This window comes from Nycticebus coucang, chromosome 6 (genome assembly GCF_027406575.1).
Source record: "Nycticebus coucang isolate mNycCou1 chromosome 6, mNycCou1.pri, whole genome shotgun sequence".
Lineage (NCBI taxonomy): Eukaryota > Metazoa > Chordata > Mammalia > Primates > Lorisidae > Nycticebus > Nycticebus coucang.
In genome coordinates, this window is record NC_069785.1 from 126,035,136 (window position 1) to 126,053,087 (window position 17,952).

The 17,952-nt window shown below is 43.4% G+C and overlaps 1 protein-coding gene across 2 annotated transcripts in view; it reads left to right on the forward strand.

Moving 5' to 3' along the window:
• SORL1 (sortilin related receptor 1) overlaps window positions 1–17,952 on the forward strand; it is a 178,335-nt gene that overhangs the window by 78,396 nt on the left and 81,987 nt on the right. For both annotated transcript variants that reach the window (XM_053593547.1, XM_053593548.1), the window contains exons 13-18: window positions 6,421–6,599; window positions 8,084–8,270; window positions 11,418–11,546; window positions 12,040–12,125; window positions 15,501–15,673; window positions 16,974–17,105. In XM_053593547.1, coding sequence (XP_053449522.1) covers window positions 6,421–6,599; window positions 8,084–8,270; window positions 11,418–11,546; window positions 12,040–12,125; window positions 15,501–15,673; window positions 16,974–17,105 — 886 coding nt within the window. The remainder of the gene's footprint in view (window positions 1–6,420; window positions 6,600–8,083; window positions 8,271–11,417; window positions 11,547–12,039; window positions 12,126–15,500; window positions 15,674–16,973; window positions 17,106–17,952) is intronic.

Below are 17,952 nucleotides of genomic sequence, written 5' to 3' on the forward strand. Positions count from 1 at the left end.
AATAGTCAGGGTGGAATGCTGGCTCTTTAGTATTAATAGAAGGCAAATTCCGAGGTGGGGGGGCGGAGAGAAAGGAGGCCCTGAGATCAGGTGTATGGAGGTGAATGCCAGTCCTGGGGGACCTTACCTGCACCTTAATGAGGCGATGAAACTTCACTTTTGAGATAATAGAGTAGCAGTTCTCAACCTGCGGGTCACGACCCCTTTATAGCAATGAAAATACATCCTGCATGTCAGATATTTACATTACGATTTATAACAGTAGCAAAATTCCAGTTATGAAGTAGCAACGAAAATAATTTTATGGTTGGGGCTCAGCACAACATGAGGCACTGTATTAAAGGGTTGTGGCGTTAGGAAGGTTGAGAACCACTAGACTAGAGTGTCTCTGAGGGTTGTCAATGGCGGGATGTTATGGCTAGATTTGCCTTAGGGAAAGGTGGCTCTGACAGAGTGGGGAGGAATATGAGCAGAGCAAGACTGGAGATGAGAGATGATGCTGGGGTGGGTTTGAGGATGGGTCTGTGGAACATGATGAGCCTCGCGGACAGTGACTGCACCACTCATAGGAAAGAGGAGGTACAGGAGCTGGTTTGCAGGACATGCCATGGATGCCTACAAGGATGAGTGGAATTGCAGAGGCTGTGGCTTGTCCAAGGGGAGACGCCCTACAGGAATCTGGTATATAACGTCATCTGGTTCAGCCTTCTGCCACCCTGTGCAAGAATTTTCTTTGGGACATCTGGGATAGCCGATCATGCAGGCTTTGCTCGAATAGTTTTAGTAGTGGGAGATTTGCCAGATATATCAAAAGGTGCTTCCATTTCACTTTGGGGGAGTTTGTTGTTCCTGTGTTTACTTATTTATGAGTGGAAGTTTTCTGCTAAGAGAGCACAAATTCTCCCCCTTCCAGCTTCAGCTGGGCTTGGTTCTGCTCCTTGGAGACACACAACAGGTATGTCCTTTTGTCTGAAAGCCTTTCCCATATGTAAGGACTCTGTTCCTGTCCTTCTGGTGGCCAGCGTGAATGTGAACATATCTGGTTCCTTTCTTCACCTCCTGGCTTCTCCTTAAGTCTGTCTTATGACGTCAGTGCCTTAAATTGTGGGGTTTGGATCTGACCCCAGTAGCCTGAAACATGCAGAAGACATTGGGATTAATACCTACATGATTCTGGACACACCATTTCTATTAATGAAAACCCAGACTGTTTATTTTTTTTGACAGTCACCTCAAACTAGTAGCTTCTATTTTTTTTTTTAAATTGAGGTGTCATGTATGTACCGAGATGTTCAGAATACACCATTTAGTCACTTCTGAAGGATGCTGTCAAGATGGAGAGCATTTCCATCAGCCCAGAAGATGCCCTGGGCTCCTTCCCCATCAGTGCTATGCAACCCCACCCACCTGCCCCAGATAGAGGAAACAGCCTTTTTATCATCATAGATTAGTTCTGCCTATTCCAGAAGTTCATTTTTGTGTTTTTTTTTTGTATTTGGCTTCTTTTACTCAGCCGAATAATTTTGAGATTTATTCATCTTGTAACCTGTATCACTAGGCTGAGTTCCCTTTAACTAAAAAACCCCAGAGATCCTTTTTTTTTTTTTGTATGGATCTCATTAAAGACCAGATGTTCCTCGTCCTGTATTTGAGTTGAAATTCCACCCCAAGCTTTATTTTTATCCTCGTTTTTGCTTATTCTTTTCATTTGAGCCCTGTTTTTGGCATTTATTATATAATCTGGACAATTAGCCTTGTGCCCTTTATAAATTTGGTAGAAACACCTTCCAGATCCCCATTCAGATCCTGGGCAGGTGTGCTGAGCTCTGTGGGAACTAGAGATCTCGTTCTGGGTGGAGAACAAACCGTACATCAGCATCCTCGGGATTTGTTGCAGCAGCAGTGAATTTTATCTAACTCTGTGGTCCACGGAGATCATCATGAGAAAAAGAATGTCCTATATCATTACCCTGTTCTTCAAATCAGAAATTATCATGAGGAAAAAAACATAATGGGATTAGTTTGTTGTGATTTGTGCGTAAAACCAATTTTACTCAGTCCCAGCCTGACTTCCTTTCCTTCTAAATGCTCTCAATCACCTGTTTCATAATCCACGCTTGAAACCACCTTTTCTTTTTTGGGGAAAGAAAACCATTCTTCCTAATGCAGCCTTTGAGATCTTTGTTCTTCACGATCCTTGTGGAGATTATTAAAAGGCACTCTGTAATCATCCTATCTTTCAAAGCTTTCAGTTCTCTAGAATTTATTTTATACTCATTTTCCTTTAACTTCTGTTTTTTTTTTTGTCTTGTTCAGTTTGAAGATCATTCTTTTTGATAAAGATAAAAGCAAAATAAAAATTCTTTTGTGTGTGTGTGGTTTCTTTTTTTGAGACCCAGCTTTACTGTTAGAATATTTAGAAAAAAATTCTATGCTAATGAAGTCTTTATTTTGTTCACTTTTTTCCATTTAGCCAGGAAACATGAATTATTGCATAGTTCGAAGGTCTAATAGTCTAATGAAGGTAGAACTGGGTGTTGGCTTTCATGAATGAATGAATATATAGATAGTAGGTTTTTGGATACAGGTAATTGTATCTATTATTATTTATACCACTGTTTATCAGGCCAATGATCTTTCTCTTTCTAATTCTTTATAGAACTTAACTAGGTAATGAACCCAACAATCTACCAATTGTTTTGGTAATTTGAAACATAATCCTTGATTCATTTTGAACTTGGGTTATCTGGCTAACAGGATAAAAATAGCTATAAAGTTTATAGTTAAAATTAAATAGCAGTTACTTCTGCTCTGTAATATTTTTGCCTTGGTTATATGACTTTTTTTTTTTTTTTTTTTTATTTGCAGTTTTTGGCCGGGGCTGGGTTTGAACCCGCCACCTCCGGCATATGAGGCTGGTGCCCTACTCCTTGAGCCACAGGCACCGCCCTGGTTATATGACTTTTTTCTCATCTTGAACATGTTCTTTAAAAACCTAAGCTTGTCAAGAGCCTTTCTGTGTCGTCACACATTAGAGTCACAAGTGGGATAATTGCCATGGCTTCTTCCATTTAATGTATCTGGTTTTATTATATTACTTGGGTCATTACAAAAGTTTTGAGATACACAAAAATCAAGAAATGTAAAATCCATGTAGATGGAAACAAATCACGTCCTCCCAGTAATACTGATCAGCTGAGCAAGTTGAAACCTGTGTGGGTGAGTTAGAAAGGACATCGCTGACATGTTTCTTGGAAGCAAAACAATGGACATAACACAGCCTGTCTCAAACCTTTCACAGTGGCCTACATATTATGTTATCTGATCTTCCTGTCCTTGTGAGAGTTTTTGGCCATGAGATTATGTCTGTGTTTTTATATGAACAGTTTGAATTCTCTATTTCTAAAGGCTGAAGCCCTATATCCTCTTTCACAAAACATGATTTGGTTCGTTCGTTCGTTCCTTCCTCCCTCCCTCCTTCCTCCACCTCTCTTTTTCTTTCTCTTTTTTTCTTTTCTTCTTTTTCTTTTCATTCTCCCTTTCTTTCTCTCTCTCTTTTTTTTCTTTTTCTCCTCTTTCTTTCTTCTTTTCTCTCTCTCTTTCTCTCTTTTGGGGGAGGGCAGGGCTTCACTTTATCACCCAGGCTGGAGTGACAACACTGTATGCTAAAAATACTGGGTGAAAGTGTTGGGGGCTCAAGTGATCCTTTTGCCACAGTCTCCTGAGTAGCTGGGATGACAGGTGCATGCCACTATGCGTGGATAACTTAATTAATGAATTTATTTTTTTTTGTGGAGGTAGGGGTCTCACTGTCTTGCTAAGCCTAGTTAGTGGTTCATTTTCTTTCAAGGTTCTTAACCACTTTCACTTCATCAACACAAATTCTCTTTTAGGGGTCAACATTCAGTCCAAATACGTAAATATTCCCTTACTTGTTGCAGTTGATAATGCCACTGCCCTTTCCACCAAATTCTGAAAAGGCTTCATGTTCTAAATGAGCTGTTTTTTCCTCAAATGTAAGACTGTGCTTGGTCGTGTACCTGCCCGTTAGTTCCATTAATGAGTGATTGTCAGAATCCTCTGGGAACCTCTCAAGAAATGGGATGCCTCATTCCTAAGGTTATCTTGGGTTGAAGATGCTCTTAAATAGAATTAACTTGGCAATGTACGAATAGATGGACTTCCAACATTATCACAGGATGGGCAGATAGCTGCCATTGGGGTCTGTATAATGGGCCGACTTGTTAGTTTTGAAAGTGATACTAACTGTGTATTAGCTCATCACACTGGTATAAGGGAGAAATCTGAATGAGTTATCTTATCCAAGAATCTACTTCGAAATTTGTTTAAACACAGAATGCATGTTGGCAGGACAAGAATTACTCCTCTTTTAAAAGATGTGTAGAAGAGATCACTTGGTCTCCCACTGACATTCCTTGTGCTGCCCTGTAACCTCACCATTGGCTTAACACCTTGCCTTCGTATAGAATGTCAATTTTAGTAATCTCAATTTGAGCAGAAGTGTTTGGATTGAGTTATATCATGAAAAAGGGTTGATGTTAAGTATTAACATCCTGAGGGAGTAAAATCTCAAAAACTCGAGAAAGGTGGAAGAAAATGTTATGTACGTGATGAGGATTTAAGAGAGACCCAATAGCTATGTGATTCTCAAGAACGTTCTAATTGTGTGGTTTCCCACCTTGCCAGCTCCCTGGGCGATGAAGCAGGTATCAGGCAGACGCCACCCCCCTTCTTCAATACAAAAGATAATTTAAAATTAGTACAATTATTTAAATGCTACTTATTCTTTCAAAGCCTTGCTTCCTTGTTCTGATGTAGTCTGTCTTGGAGACGTTTCCCAGGACATACTTTTTCTCCATCTTTTTACATTTTTGTTTTGAAGACCACAGAAAGTTGGAAAAACTACATAAACACCCATGTACGCTTTACCTGGGTCACCAGTTGTTAATATCTGCTATCTGCCAATTTACTTCTTTTTGTTTGTGTGTTTGTTTTGAGACAGAGTCTTACTCCATTGCCCAAGCTGGAGTGCAATGTTGTTATCATAGCTCACTGCAACCTCCAACTTCTAGACTCATGTGATCCTCCTCCCTCAGCCTCCCAAGTAGCTGGGACTACAGCACACTCTACTGTGCTGGCTAATTTTTTATTTTTTTTTTTAGTGGGGGAAGGGTTCTTGTTTTGCTTAGGCTGGTCTTGAACGTCTGAGCTCAAACAATCCTCCCTCCGGGGCCTCCTGGAGTAGTAGGATTCCAGGTGTGAGCCTCTACACCTGGCCTTACTTTACTTCAGTCAATCTGTTTTTCTATCTATATATCTGTCCTATTTATCCTTTTTTGGCTGAATCATTTGAAAGAAAGTTGCAGGCCTTATGTTTCTTCACAGTTAGATACTTAAGCCTGTATTCCAATAAGTAAGAGCATTTTCCTACATAATCATAAGGCCATTGTCACATCTAAGAAAATTAACATAAACTCAGTGTGACTTACTCATAATTTCTCAGTTGTCCCATTTAGTCACTCCTGAACCGAATCCTGAATTGGATTTACACATTGCAAATTTGCTTACTCGTTACATTTGGGTGTTCTACTTCCTTAGTCTCTTTTAATCTGTTAGCAAGCTCCCTGCCTTTTTTATTTATTTGGTTTCCATGGCCTTGATGCTTTGGAAGAATCCAGAGCAGTTGTCACGTAGAATGTCCCACCTTTGAGATTCATCCAATTGTGTAGAGTCGTCCATCGATGATGTGTTATTCTCAGTGCTTTATTCAGGAGGAACATAACGTCAGGTTGTCCCACTGTCAGTAATGCTAAGTTTGGTTAAGTCTGTGACTTCCAGATCGTCCACTGTGAAGTTACATTCCCCCCTTTGTAGTGAATGATATTTCTGTGGGTTGACATCTTTAGATCACGTGGCTGTCCTGGCCCCCAACACTTTCACCCAGTGGTTTTAGCATGCAGTGATAGCCCGGGTCTGATTTGATTATTGCAGTGGGGTTTACAGAATGGTACGTTTCCTCATTCTTTTTATTTTCTACCTTTACTAGGTGGCATTCTAATATGAGATAAATATTTCCCTCCGTCGCTTCCTTCTCTTTTAGTATCATAAGAGACCCTTGCCCAATATATATATGTCTGTTACCATCATTTTTCTTTTTAAACTTTTTTAGATTTGGGCAGTTGAATCCCATAAAGCTGGTTCTTGTGTCGTTTTGAGATGACTGCCTTAGTCTCTGAGCACTTTGCTTTCTGGCACAATCTTAAACTTTGTCTACTTTAGCCCAAGATTAGCCATTTCTCCAAGGAGCCCTGGTTCCTATTAATGGTGAAAGTTAATTGGAAATTAGGCCTTTGCCTTAGAGTTATTAACAGCAAGGATTGCTCTACTTGATTTTGGTAGGTACAGTACCAACGAAGGGGAGACCTGGAAATCGTTCATCTTCTCGGAGAAGCCGTTGTTTGTGTACGGCCTCCTCACTGAACCTGGGGAGAAGAGCACCGTCTTCACCATCTTTGGCTCAAACAAAGAGAATGTCCACAGCTGGTTGATCCTCCAGGTCAATGCCACGGACGCCTTGGGTAAGCTGCTGCCTCGTTGGCCTTTTTCACATAGATATTTACTGGCCACCTGTTGGGCGTAAAGTACCAGCTGAGAAAAGTGCTTGATTCCCTAGGGGAGGTGGGCACAAACAAGTTAGCGAAACTCACAAGGAGGTAATTGAGGATTTGCTCAGTTCTTTATAGCAGACTGTGTGTTATTCTTTGTTTTTTAGTTTCCCTGTGCAGTTCCTGGCACATAGTACTTCTAAATATATGTTTGTTGAATGTATGGATGGGCGGATGAATGAATGACAGACGTTTTTCCGCATTGTCAGTCCAAGTGGGTGTAATCAGTGTAATCATACCTTGCTGCCTGTATGTCAACATGCCAAGCGATTGCAGGGGCCTGGCAGAGCATCTAGGATCTGGTTATGATCTGCTAGTCTAGACATGGGATGTGTAAGTGAGCGAGGAAAAGGGAAATTCTTCAGCGTCTTCCGTCTCCCTCCCCATGTGTCCTGCCCTTTGCTGCTTCTCATCTCACTAACTTTATTCCAGCTGCCCAGACTATCCCCTGCTCCTTCTGAACCTCACCCATTCAGTCTCTGCTATTTGAAATCCTTTTTGTATTTCCGAGTCCAACAGCGTTGTTCTAATACCCCGTCCAGAAGATACCTCCCGTCTTCTCTGTGCCCAGCACATTTGCGTTATAAATTTGTTTCTGTTCCTCTGTGCGTGTCGTTTTCCATCTGCTGGATTATACCCCACTTACAAACAGGGATTTATTCCGTGTAGTTCTCCACCTGCTAGACGGGCTGACAGCTTTACAGTCAGTAGGGATTTAGTATGTTTAGTAAGTTTGCTGACATATATACATGTCTGGCATTGAATGGATCGTTGTGTGCCACCTTTGGGTAGTGTTTAATCTGATTGAAGACATAAAGTATTGATATAAACATAGTCATACTTTGGAATGCCTGTGGAAAGCACACTCTATTTACATTTTGAATGAATGAGGGCAGTTAGAGTGCCAGTGTCCTCCTGTTTCTTAGCCTCTTTCCATGGAGACCTTGTATCCCTGAGGAGGGCAAGTGAACTCTTCTTGCTCTTGGGCTATAGCACCAGGTGTGCCCACGCTGCCCGAGGGAGCAGGCGGGGAGCAATACCCCTGCGTGATAGCACCCGGCCTGGGTTCCGCCTTTCCCCAGCTCTCTAGGAGAGAAATCCCTCGAGTAGTTGTTTCTAAATGGAGCTGCTGACTCAACCTGAAATATTTCAGAAGTTTGAATGAATGAGGGCTTGCTTCTTCCCAGCTTTCTCAGACGAGTGTCTGCATTTCAGGTAGTATCATTTTTGCTTGTGTGGGTGCTGCCCGGCGTCAGAGCAAGCCAGCTAGAGGCTCGGGGTGGCTCCTGAGCTCTGTGTGCTTGTGGGGCAGCAGTAATATGGTCAGGAAGCAGAGGACAGGGCCGAGGGCCGACGTGGGCCTGCCTCTGAAGCTTCCTGCTGTTTCTTTCCCCCAGGGGTTCCCTGCACAGAGAATGACTACAAGCTGTGGTCCCCATCTGATGAGCGGGGCAATGAGTGTTTGCTGGGACACAAGACTGTTTTCAAACGGAGGACCCCCCATGCAACGTGCTTCAACGGAGAAGACTTCGACAGGCCCGTTGTTGTGTCCAACTGCTCCTGCACCCGGGAGGACTATGAATGGTTAGTTTTGCTTTGATGGCTGCGGAATCCAGTTGTGTTTTATTCACTGAATGTGGAGGAGATGGACTAGGCCAGGGTCCCTTCCCCAGGGAGGAACAAGTCTTTATTAAGTATCCTAGCACCCAGAAGACCTGCGGGAGGCACTTTTTTCGTAAGTTCTCTTTAGTTCTTACACCCATGTGATCTGATAGAGGTGTTATGATCCAGGGAAGCTCTACTCTGGAGTAGATAGCTCTGGGATTGGGTAACCTAGAAGGGGAAGGTGCGGAAGGTTCTATTATAGGCAAATCCTTTCCTTAGGACCCTTGTCCTAGAGGGGATTTCTTTGCTTGAAATGAGGGGATGTTTTATATATGTATATATACACATCATTAATTATTCCTTGAACAAAATATTCAAGGCACTGCTGAGAATGTTAAAAGTAGGTGATGTGACTTGTGTACAGGTAACTGGGACAGGAGGCGGAGGGCAGCAGGTGCCGTGGAAGAGAAATTGGTGTTCTTGTGATTATGGCAAGGAAAGGTGAGAGCTGTGATTTGCTCCTGGAGAACCATGTCGTTTTGGGGACTAGTACTGTTTCTGAGATGGGCTGTAAGGGAACATCTGGAGATGAGCACAGAAGTGTTCCTTCTAAGACCATGTAGCAGCAGCAGGCAGGTGTGGAGGCAGCAGAGTGTGGTTGGTAGTTTAATTTGGGTGCCTCGTTGGGTGTGTGAAGCAGGGCAGTGATTAGAGATGAAACTGAAAAGATGAACTACGATAGGGCTAGAAACCCTGAAGGGGATGGACCTTACTCTGTAAGCAGGAGGCCTTTGGAGGCTGTTAGGCAAAGGTGGTGACCTGAATAGAGCTGAGCTATATAGGATGATGATTCTAACAGTAGGGTGCTAGGAACTCAGAGCTCCTGAACGGTCTGCAAGTGCATGCAAGTGAACATGAACTAGCTGGAGTTTAGTCAGGGGCTTTAACAGAGCCCAGGCATTGACCATAAACACATAACTTGTATTCCAGTGATTGCTGTGGCACAGAGGAACTGCATTTTGCTTTAGGCAGCCAGACTTATTGTGAACAAAGCCAGAACCCCCTGCTGTGTTCTAGTTCAGAGGTTGGACTAGGGCCCTGAAGTGACTTATCTCAGCTCCATGGGCCATATGTTTTCATGGACTCTATTGCAACTACTCAGCTCTGCCCGTGGCAGCACCCATAGGTGAATGAAGGCAGCTATAAATGAACCGGTGTGGCTGTGAGCCAGTAAAAATCTATTCGCACAAAAAGCCAAAGTCAACTGGATTTAACTGCTTCTGTTGTAGACTAGCGTTTGTGAAATTTTGTATACACGCGAATCACCCAGGGTCTTGTTAAAAAGCAGATTGGACTGGAGCAGTGAGGTGGGGAACGGTCCCAAGATGGACAACAGGGGAAGAGATATGAGCTTGCCATCTCCGTTAGTTCAGGTTCTGACCGACAAATGTATTTGAACATGAGGTTATTTCTGATAGTCCTTTGATATCACACTGCGGAACCCTCTTATTGGCCCATATGTTCCCCGATTTCAGGAGTAATTTCTTTTACATGTTTATATTTCACCACATTGCCCAGTCACGTGGCTTTTCCAATTCTTAACTACAACCTCTAGGAAGCAATACATTTTCTATTATGGTCTTGTATCTAGACATTTATGTATATGCAGATACTTAAACACATATAATTAAAACAAAAGATTTATGGGACAACATTTACTTTTAAATATGTATTGCATATTTCTTTTTGGGGAGGGAAGGAAGCTGGTCTTGGACTTCCTTAGACCACTAGGTTGTGACCTACAGTGAAAGAGGGCTGCCCAAGAGGGATGCTTTGCAAAAAAGTAATGAGCTAAATAAAGCTTCACCTCGTTGCTAAAAGAGATTTAAAGTGGGCATTCAGTAAAAATGAAGTGATTTAATGAATGAGACCTATTTGGTATAAAAGCTTTGTAAAACTGCTGCCTTTTGAACAATTCTCTACAAACTGCTAGGTGTGGATTATGATTGCTGTGTATTGTTAATACTTTTCCTATAGGGATATGTTTACTAAATATTGGATTGAATTAAGCAAGGAAGCTTTTCTGGTAGGGCACACAAACGTGGACGATCTGAGTTATAGAATTTATAGCTTGGGCAGGACTTTGGAAGTTACAGTGTGCAGCTGCCTCATTTTCGGGTTGTCAGGGGTGGCCTGGAGAAGCTGTGTGGTTGAGGGCAGAGCCAAGATTCCACCGAGGGCTCCTGCTTCCCGCTCCAGTGCACCTCCATCAACCTGGGAGACATGGCAGATGTGACCCCTAGATCACAGGAGGTCTCACGAACCAAACTACCGCATCTCAAGTGCAGAATGGGGGACCCAAGGTGATTTAGGTAGTATGTGGACATGCTCTTTTTTTTTTTTTTTTCAAAGACAGGGTCTTGCTCTGTCACCCAGGCTGGAGTGCAGTAGCATCCTCATCATACTTCAAATTTCTGGGCTCAAGTGTACCCTCCTGAGTAGCTGGGACTACAGGTGGCTACCACTAACCCCAGCTAATTTTTCTATATTTTTCAGAGATGGGATCTGCCCTTGCCTAAGCTGGTCTTGAACTCCTGGCCTAAAGGAGTTCTCCTATAACTCAGCCTCCTAAAGTGCTAGGATTACAGGTGTGAGCCACCATGCCTAGCCATGGACATGGTCTTAAATAACATTGAACTCTTAGCCAAAATAATTTTTAAAAATATTTGTAAATTTCTCTTTTAACTCTTCTGATTATGTCAAGGAGAAAGTCTCACTGGGTGCCAGTAGTTCTGTAACATTTGTGAATCCCTTTTCAGGAAGAGAGGGCAGGCCCAGAGTCTTTGGGTAGGGAACTGATCGAGCTAAAATTTAATATTATTTTGATTTGGCATGATGATGTGTATTGTTCTTGTCTGTGGCATATGGCTGTGGTTTTCCAGTTGTGGTTCTGATAATAAAGCTTCTTTTATAGACGTGTTCTTATAATACAAAAAGAGTATTCTTTAAAGGGACATGTTCAGTAACTTATGATGAAAGTGAAAGGTGGTACGGTAGAGGGTAGGTACTGAAATCCCTGAAGTGTATAGAACAATGGCCTTGACAAACTCCAATTGCCTTTTTTAGTGACTTCGGTTTCAAGATGAGTGAAGATTTGTCATTAGAGGTTTGTGTTCCAGATCCGGAGTTTTCTGGGAAGTCCTACTCCCCTCCTGTGACTTGTCCTGTGGGCTCTACTTACAGGAGAACCAGAGGGTACGTATCACAAAAGTTGCCTTTCAGCATCGCAAGGGATCTGCATCTGGGGAGCGCATAGAGGACTGGCACTTTTTCTCTTCTTTTTTATACTCTAAATTGTAGACTTCCAAGTTATCAGGTTGCAAATAGTGTGGGCAACATTTAAAATTATGATGTCTGCCAACTCCTCTCCTCCAGTGGAAAAGAAAACATCGCAAGTCTGTAAAGTATCTTTGCAACTCCAGGAGCTTCTTAAGTTATCACCTGCAGCCAGGGAGGCATCGTCAGAGCTTTAAGGGATACATTAATATTTAAAAACCATGCCCTAAATTGTTTGGGTCTGCCTCGTTTAGTTATGAGTCCGGAATGACTAAGTATCATCCTCCTAGTTTGGTCAGGGAGTGGATAGTGGAATGTGCTGGCTGTGGGCAGGAAGTAAGCCCCAGCTGAGATGCCTTTGTGACTGTTCTTTGCTGTTCTGACCTCTCGCTCTTGGGGTGGGGGGTGACAGCTATCGGAAGATTTCTGGAGACACTTGTAGCGGAGGAGATGTTGAGGCACGATTGGAAGGAGAGCTGGTGCCCTGTCCGCTGGCAGGTAAGAGGGGTGGTTTCTCCCCTTTGAGCCATCACTGGAGCAGTATCAGGATCCCATCCACAGCCAGGCTGGGGGCTCCTCTTAATTTAGTGGAGAAAAATAATGGCACTTAGAAGCAGTGCTGAGTTTCCTTTTTCCCCTGAGCTTGGCATCCAAACTGAAGTTTATATGTAAGCTTATTCCTTTGCAGGAATGGAAAATAGTTTATGTCAGCTCAGTTTTTCCAGGGAAATCCCTTTGTTCATTGCAAATACTGGCATCTGTTGGGGGTGGAGGCGTACCCATAAGCTCTTCTGTGTCCCTTAATCTGTTTGTCAAAGTTGACTATAAAGAGATGCATGGGTGGCGCCTGTGACTCAAAGGAGTAGAGCACTGGCTCCCTATGCTGGAGGTGGCAAGTTCAAACCCAGCCCCAGCCAAAAACTGCAAAAAAAAAAAAAAAAAGAGAGAGATATGCACGTCTTCTCGGGACGTAGTTAAGTGGTCTATCTTAATTTTATAATACTAATAATATTAACTGATATTTTAATGGAGTTTTACAGACTTCAGTATACTTTTTCATGGTTTGGTAATTTAATCCTTTCAAAACCTCAGTGGAATAGATATGATCATTTTTTGGTTTTTTAACATTGGGAGGAAGCATTTTCAGGGGAGAAGGTTCATTAACTTTAGGTCACACATCTAGCGAGTGACAAGTAAAATTCAGACTCTAAGCCTCATGCTCTTCATGGAACATTGTGAATAAGTGCTATGCTCATTATTTTAGACGATCATTACAGATGCTAATTAAGGAAAACTCTTTGGCATGATTACACGTGCTAGAGAGGTGTAGCGTGCCCTAAAACATGTCTTAAGGTGATATAGGGGTGATGTCATGTGTTGGAGTGTTTATAATCTAGACATGAACTTAGGATACTTTGAAAAATAGGTTATCTCCTGGCCTCTTTTCTTTCTTCCCTCTGTTTCTGGTTCTTATGCGTTTAAGATCTTCTTTATTCCCTGCAAACCCATCCTGCTTATACCTCTTGGTGAAGGCAGAAGATTGGGGCTGACTTCACTGGGGCTGGCAGTGGGATTGTCCGACAGGACGGCTGTAAGCGCCAAATGAATGACAGGAGAAATGCTGCGTCTCCACCGCCAGGGCAGGCGGCCCTCACTTCTCTCACTGCAGCCAGCTTGCCCTGGTGTTTTTCATGCTAAGCTCGTTAGTCCCTTAATTTAATCTTCCATCATTACCACAGTAATTAACCTACCTCACTGTGGAGACTTAGAAAGAACCACCACTTCAGCAGCTTCCTACGAATGAGCAGATAATATTCAAATAGTTCCCTCACAAGAGCTGTTATTGACACTCAAGCAGGGCTTGAGTGATTGCTCTTCAGGGGCTGGGGTGCAGACTTTGGTAATAAATATTTCTGAAGCTAATTCAGCGAGGGACACAACAGTTTGTTTAAAGCCATCTAAACTGGCAGGAAAGCTATTTTCTCCTCTAATAGGAGAGGATAGAACAGGGAATGAAGTGGAAAAAAAATTTCATTTCATTGTAGGTTACCTCCTAAATATAAAAGAGAAAAAATAATCATGGAGTAGAAGGCAGGGATGTACCTGGGAAGAAAAAGATGGTTTCATAGGACTAATGAGAACCATCTCATCTTTCCAGAGATGAGGTGATCTGGGTATCTGGAAAGATTTTCAAAATGCAGTAATTTTTTTGTATGATTACCGAAACAACACACGTTTCTAGGCTATGCTCGTATGCAGCTAGGATCAGCTTTTTCTGGGTTAAACTTCGCATGCTGAAACGCTGCATTCTGCCTTGAGCCTAATCCCAAAGCAAATATTTTTGGACCCAGGTTCTACTGGAAGGGCATTAGTTTCTTTGAAGGAAAAAAACCCAAAGTAGCAGAATGAGGTTTATAGATGCTGGAGAGAGCTGTGGGGCAAAGGGCACGCTGCTGGGAAGTGACTGTCACGTGCTCTGTATCTTGAGTGCCCCCTCCCTGGGAATTGCAGTGGGAAGGTTTTCTGGAAAAGGAGAGGGTAGCATGTGGTTTGAAGTGAAATGAACCAAAGGAAAAGAAGGGAAACTTAAACTCTATTAAAAATTTTGGGTTTATCTTTTGCTGTGTTATCTATAGTGAAGGCTTTGTAAAGAAGGTGGCTAGTACATGTTAATTCCCTGAGAGAACAGATCGGGGTTGGGAGTGGGGGGCCAGTGATCCAGGTATGGTCCTGTATGTAACATGCTGTCAACATGGATATCAGATTGGAATGTTGAGGTGCTTCTCACCTCCATTCCTGGGGGAGAGTCTGGATGTTTTCCAGGCTTTTCCCTGAAGTGGAAAAGAGAGAGCACGGCGTAGGTTTTCCTGTTACTGGTGGTCTGAAATTAGATGAGTCTCATGAGTCTCGGGGCCTGTGTTTCTGAATCTTAAAAAATGGCAGGGTTCCCATCTCTATCATAAGAGGCTGCCCAGTATGAAGAATTACACCAGAGACTCTGGGTCTGGAGAGCCTGGGCTCAGCTTGGTTCTCCCACTTGCTGGTTATGTGACTATCAGCGAGATCTCTCTGGCCTCAGTTTCCTTATTTATAAAATTGTGTTAATGATAGTTCCCCCACCAGACAGTTGTTATGAGGATTAAACAATGCCTGCTACAGAGTGAGAACGCTGTGTAAGCATTTGTTAAGTGGAAATAGAATCTTTATGATGATTGTGAAACATTTTGTAAACAGTGAAGAACCAGTGTATTATTATTGTTTTGAAAATCTAATAGGTTGATATAATGGCCATAGGGCACTGTGCACAAAACACAAGCACATGGAGGAATGGATTAGAAAGCTTAGTTATAAGTTACCGGCTCCTTTGGAGCCCAGGGTCTCATGTGGCAAGTATTACTCACAAGTCTCTTGACCTGATAAAGACTGTGACACCAAGGCAAAAATTTTTTTTCTAGTGTGGCAGTCAGTGTGCTGGTCCATAGGATTGTGGAGCCTCATGATCCAGTCATAGGACAAGGGAGAATGTGGTGATTGGTCCAATTATCTTGGCTAGCGTGACTCCCAGGACTTTCAAGCCGAGCTCAGAAGTGTGGGCATTGAAGCATGTATTTTAGGAGATTTAGATTAAAAAATAAATGAACAAATAAAACACAGATGAGGAAATAGATCCCCTGGTGATTCAGTAACTTGCCCAAGGCAGGAACGTGAGTCCATCTCAGGCCTCTGGGTCTTGACCCCTCCACTCTTTCACTCGGTCCCCTCTACTTGCGTGTGGGTTTGAGGTCTGCGTGTCAGAAAAGAAATAGGTCAGATGTGCCAGGAACTCGTCAGCATGCCCTGGACCCAACCTCCGGCTGTCTTGTGCGTCTGCAGAGGAGAATGAGTTCATCCTGTACGCCATGCGCAAGTCCATCCACCGCTATGACCTGGCCTCAGGAGCCACCGAGCAGCTGCCTCTCAGCGGGCTGCGGGCAGCAGTGGCCCTGGACTTCGACTATGAACGCAACTGCTTGTATTGGTCTGACCTGGCCTTGGACATGATCCAGGTGAGTCAGTCCTGGGGGCTGTGCCTTGTGACTACCTGATCTGATAAGCTTCCTGCAGAATGGCCTATGGAGATGGGTGGTTAGAGGTTTGTGAACAGTAACTCATATCAGGGCCAACAGAGGAAACTTGGTTGGAGTTTCCGGTGTTAATATTTTTCTTTTTTTGCTTACCTCTGTCTAGATAGGAAGGATAAAAGAAGTTATCAAATCTGCAGACCTGCTTATAGGTGAGGTCTCTCTCTTCCTGCCAGGAAGGTGCTGGGACTGATAACGCAGGGTTATTAGTCACCCCTTAATGTGCCACCTGCCTCTTTAGCATTCTTCTCTCCAGGTTAAGCCTATAGTAACACTGGCCTTAACCATTGTTTGTGTGATTATCCACTTCAGCCATTCTGAACACAGATGAGCCAGGAAGCACTTTTTCTTTTTGGACAGAGTCTCTCTATGCTGCCTTGGGTAGAGTACTGTGGTGTCACAGCTCACAGCAACCTCTAACTCTTGGGCTTAAGCAATTCTCTTGCCTCAGCCTCCCAAGTAGCTGGGTTTATGGGTGCCTGCCACAACCCCTGGCTATTTTTGTTGTTGTTGTTGCAGTTGTCATTATTATTTTAGCTGGCTCGGGCCAGTTTTGAATCTGCCAGCCCTGGTGTATGTGGCCGGCGCCCTAACCACTGAGCCGGAGAGCCAAGAAGCATTAAAGATTCCCTAGACAAGACAGATAGCCACATCCATATGTTCAAATCCATGCATTTGATCCCTGTTCATGGCCTACTTAATCCTTTTAGAAAGGCAGTTCCCACAGTTTTTATCTAGATGTCCAACCCGACAGATATTTTACAGTGCCTGGGAATTCGGGGAGCCAGGGGACGGGGATGGCGTGCCTGCTGAATGTAGCTGTCCCAACAAGCCAAGAGCCTCACAAGAGAAGAAAAGTATAAAAGCAGACCCAAGAACTGAAAAACCATAGCAATGTAGTTTCCTTTCCTTTATCTTGAAAGCGAACAGAGTTTTACTTGTCAATAATCTCCAGCCTCATTATTGTGATGCACCGTAGTTTAGTAACCAGTGTCCGTAATGGTAATGCAGAGTAAAATAGCTGGTTCAAATCTGTTTAGTTAATCTGCTTATATCTCCATGATATACTTTAGACATGCCTTTGTTAAAAACCTGGCTTCATGTGTCTGGGAAGTTCACTACGATAAAACGTCTCATTCCTTGACTGTCCTAACTCCGTGGGACTGAGTTAGCAGGAGGGCATTCGTGTATTTCTTAGCATTTATTATAGTGTTTCTTTCTTTAGCGCCTCTGTTTGAATGGGAGCACTGGGCAAGAAGTGATCATTAATTCTGGCCTGGAGACGGTAGAAGCTTTGGCTTTTGAACCCCTCAGCCAGTTACTATACTGGGTGGATGCTGGTTTTAAAAAGATTGAGGTATGTGTATTCCTGTGATGTTCTTCATTATGTAGGCGGGTGGGGCAACAGGGCTTTGAGCCAGATGTGGCACAGAGACGGGAGCCAAATTTCCTGAGGATTTCCAGAGGAGAGACTGGCAGAGACTCTGGAGAAGGTAGGAAAAGGGGAAATCTCAGCGTGACTGTTCACTGCCGTGAAGGGCCCATATGAGAACAGGTTGCTAGAATCCAACAGAGATTTTGTTAAGATGCCTGAAAGTTTGTATTTTGGCTAGCGGAAGCGGAGTGTAATAATGATGGTGATGATACCATGGCGTAATTATAATGCTGTTACAGTAACAGCATGGTATTACTGTCGTGGGCCAGAGTCATCATCATCATCATCATTATTAATCTCTACTTATGCCACTTAGTTACCTGGTAAGCTCTGCTGCTTTATAGACCCAAGGCAAGATGAGGATCATGAACAGCCTCTAACTGCCAAAGTCATTGTCTTGAGGAACGTAGGTTCACTGGACTCTAGCTGAGGGCACGGCCTCAGTGCCTTTTTCTCCTGGCTGTCCCTGGAGGTATAGTGTGCAGGTGAAGGGGACAGCCTGGTGGAAGTAGGGACACCCAGAGGGCCAAGAGGAGTTCCAAGACCAAAGACACAGACTTGAGAGACAGACGTGGGTGCAGGGTTTACTCTGCTGACCCAGAGGCCCGGGGCAAGGTCCACGTGCTCTCTAAGCTTCACTATCTTCACGTGTAAGACGGAGGGAGAGTCTTCATTCCCTGGCAGGATGGGTGCTGGGTGTGGTTTCAGATTCTGAGGACACAGCACTAGGCAGGTCATACAAGTTCCTGTTCTGATGGAGCTCAGATTT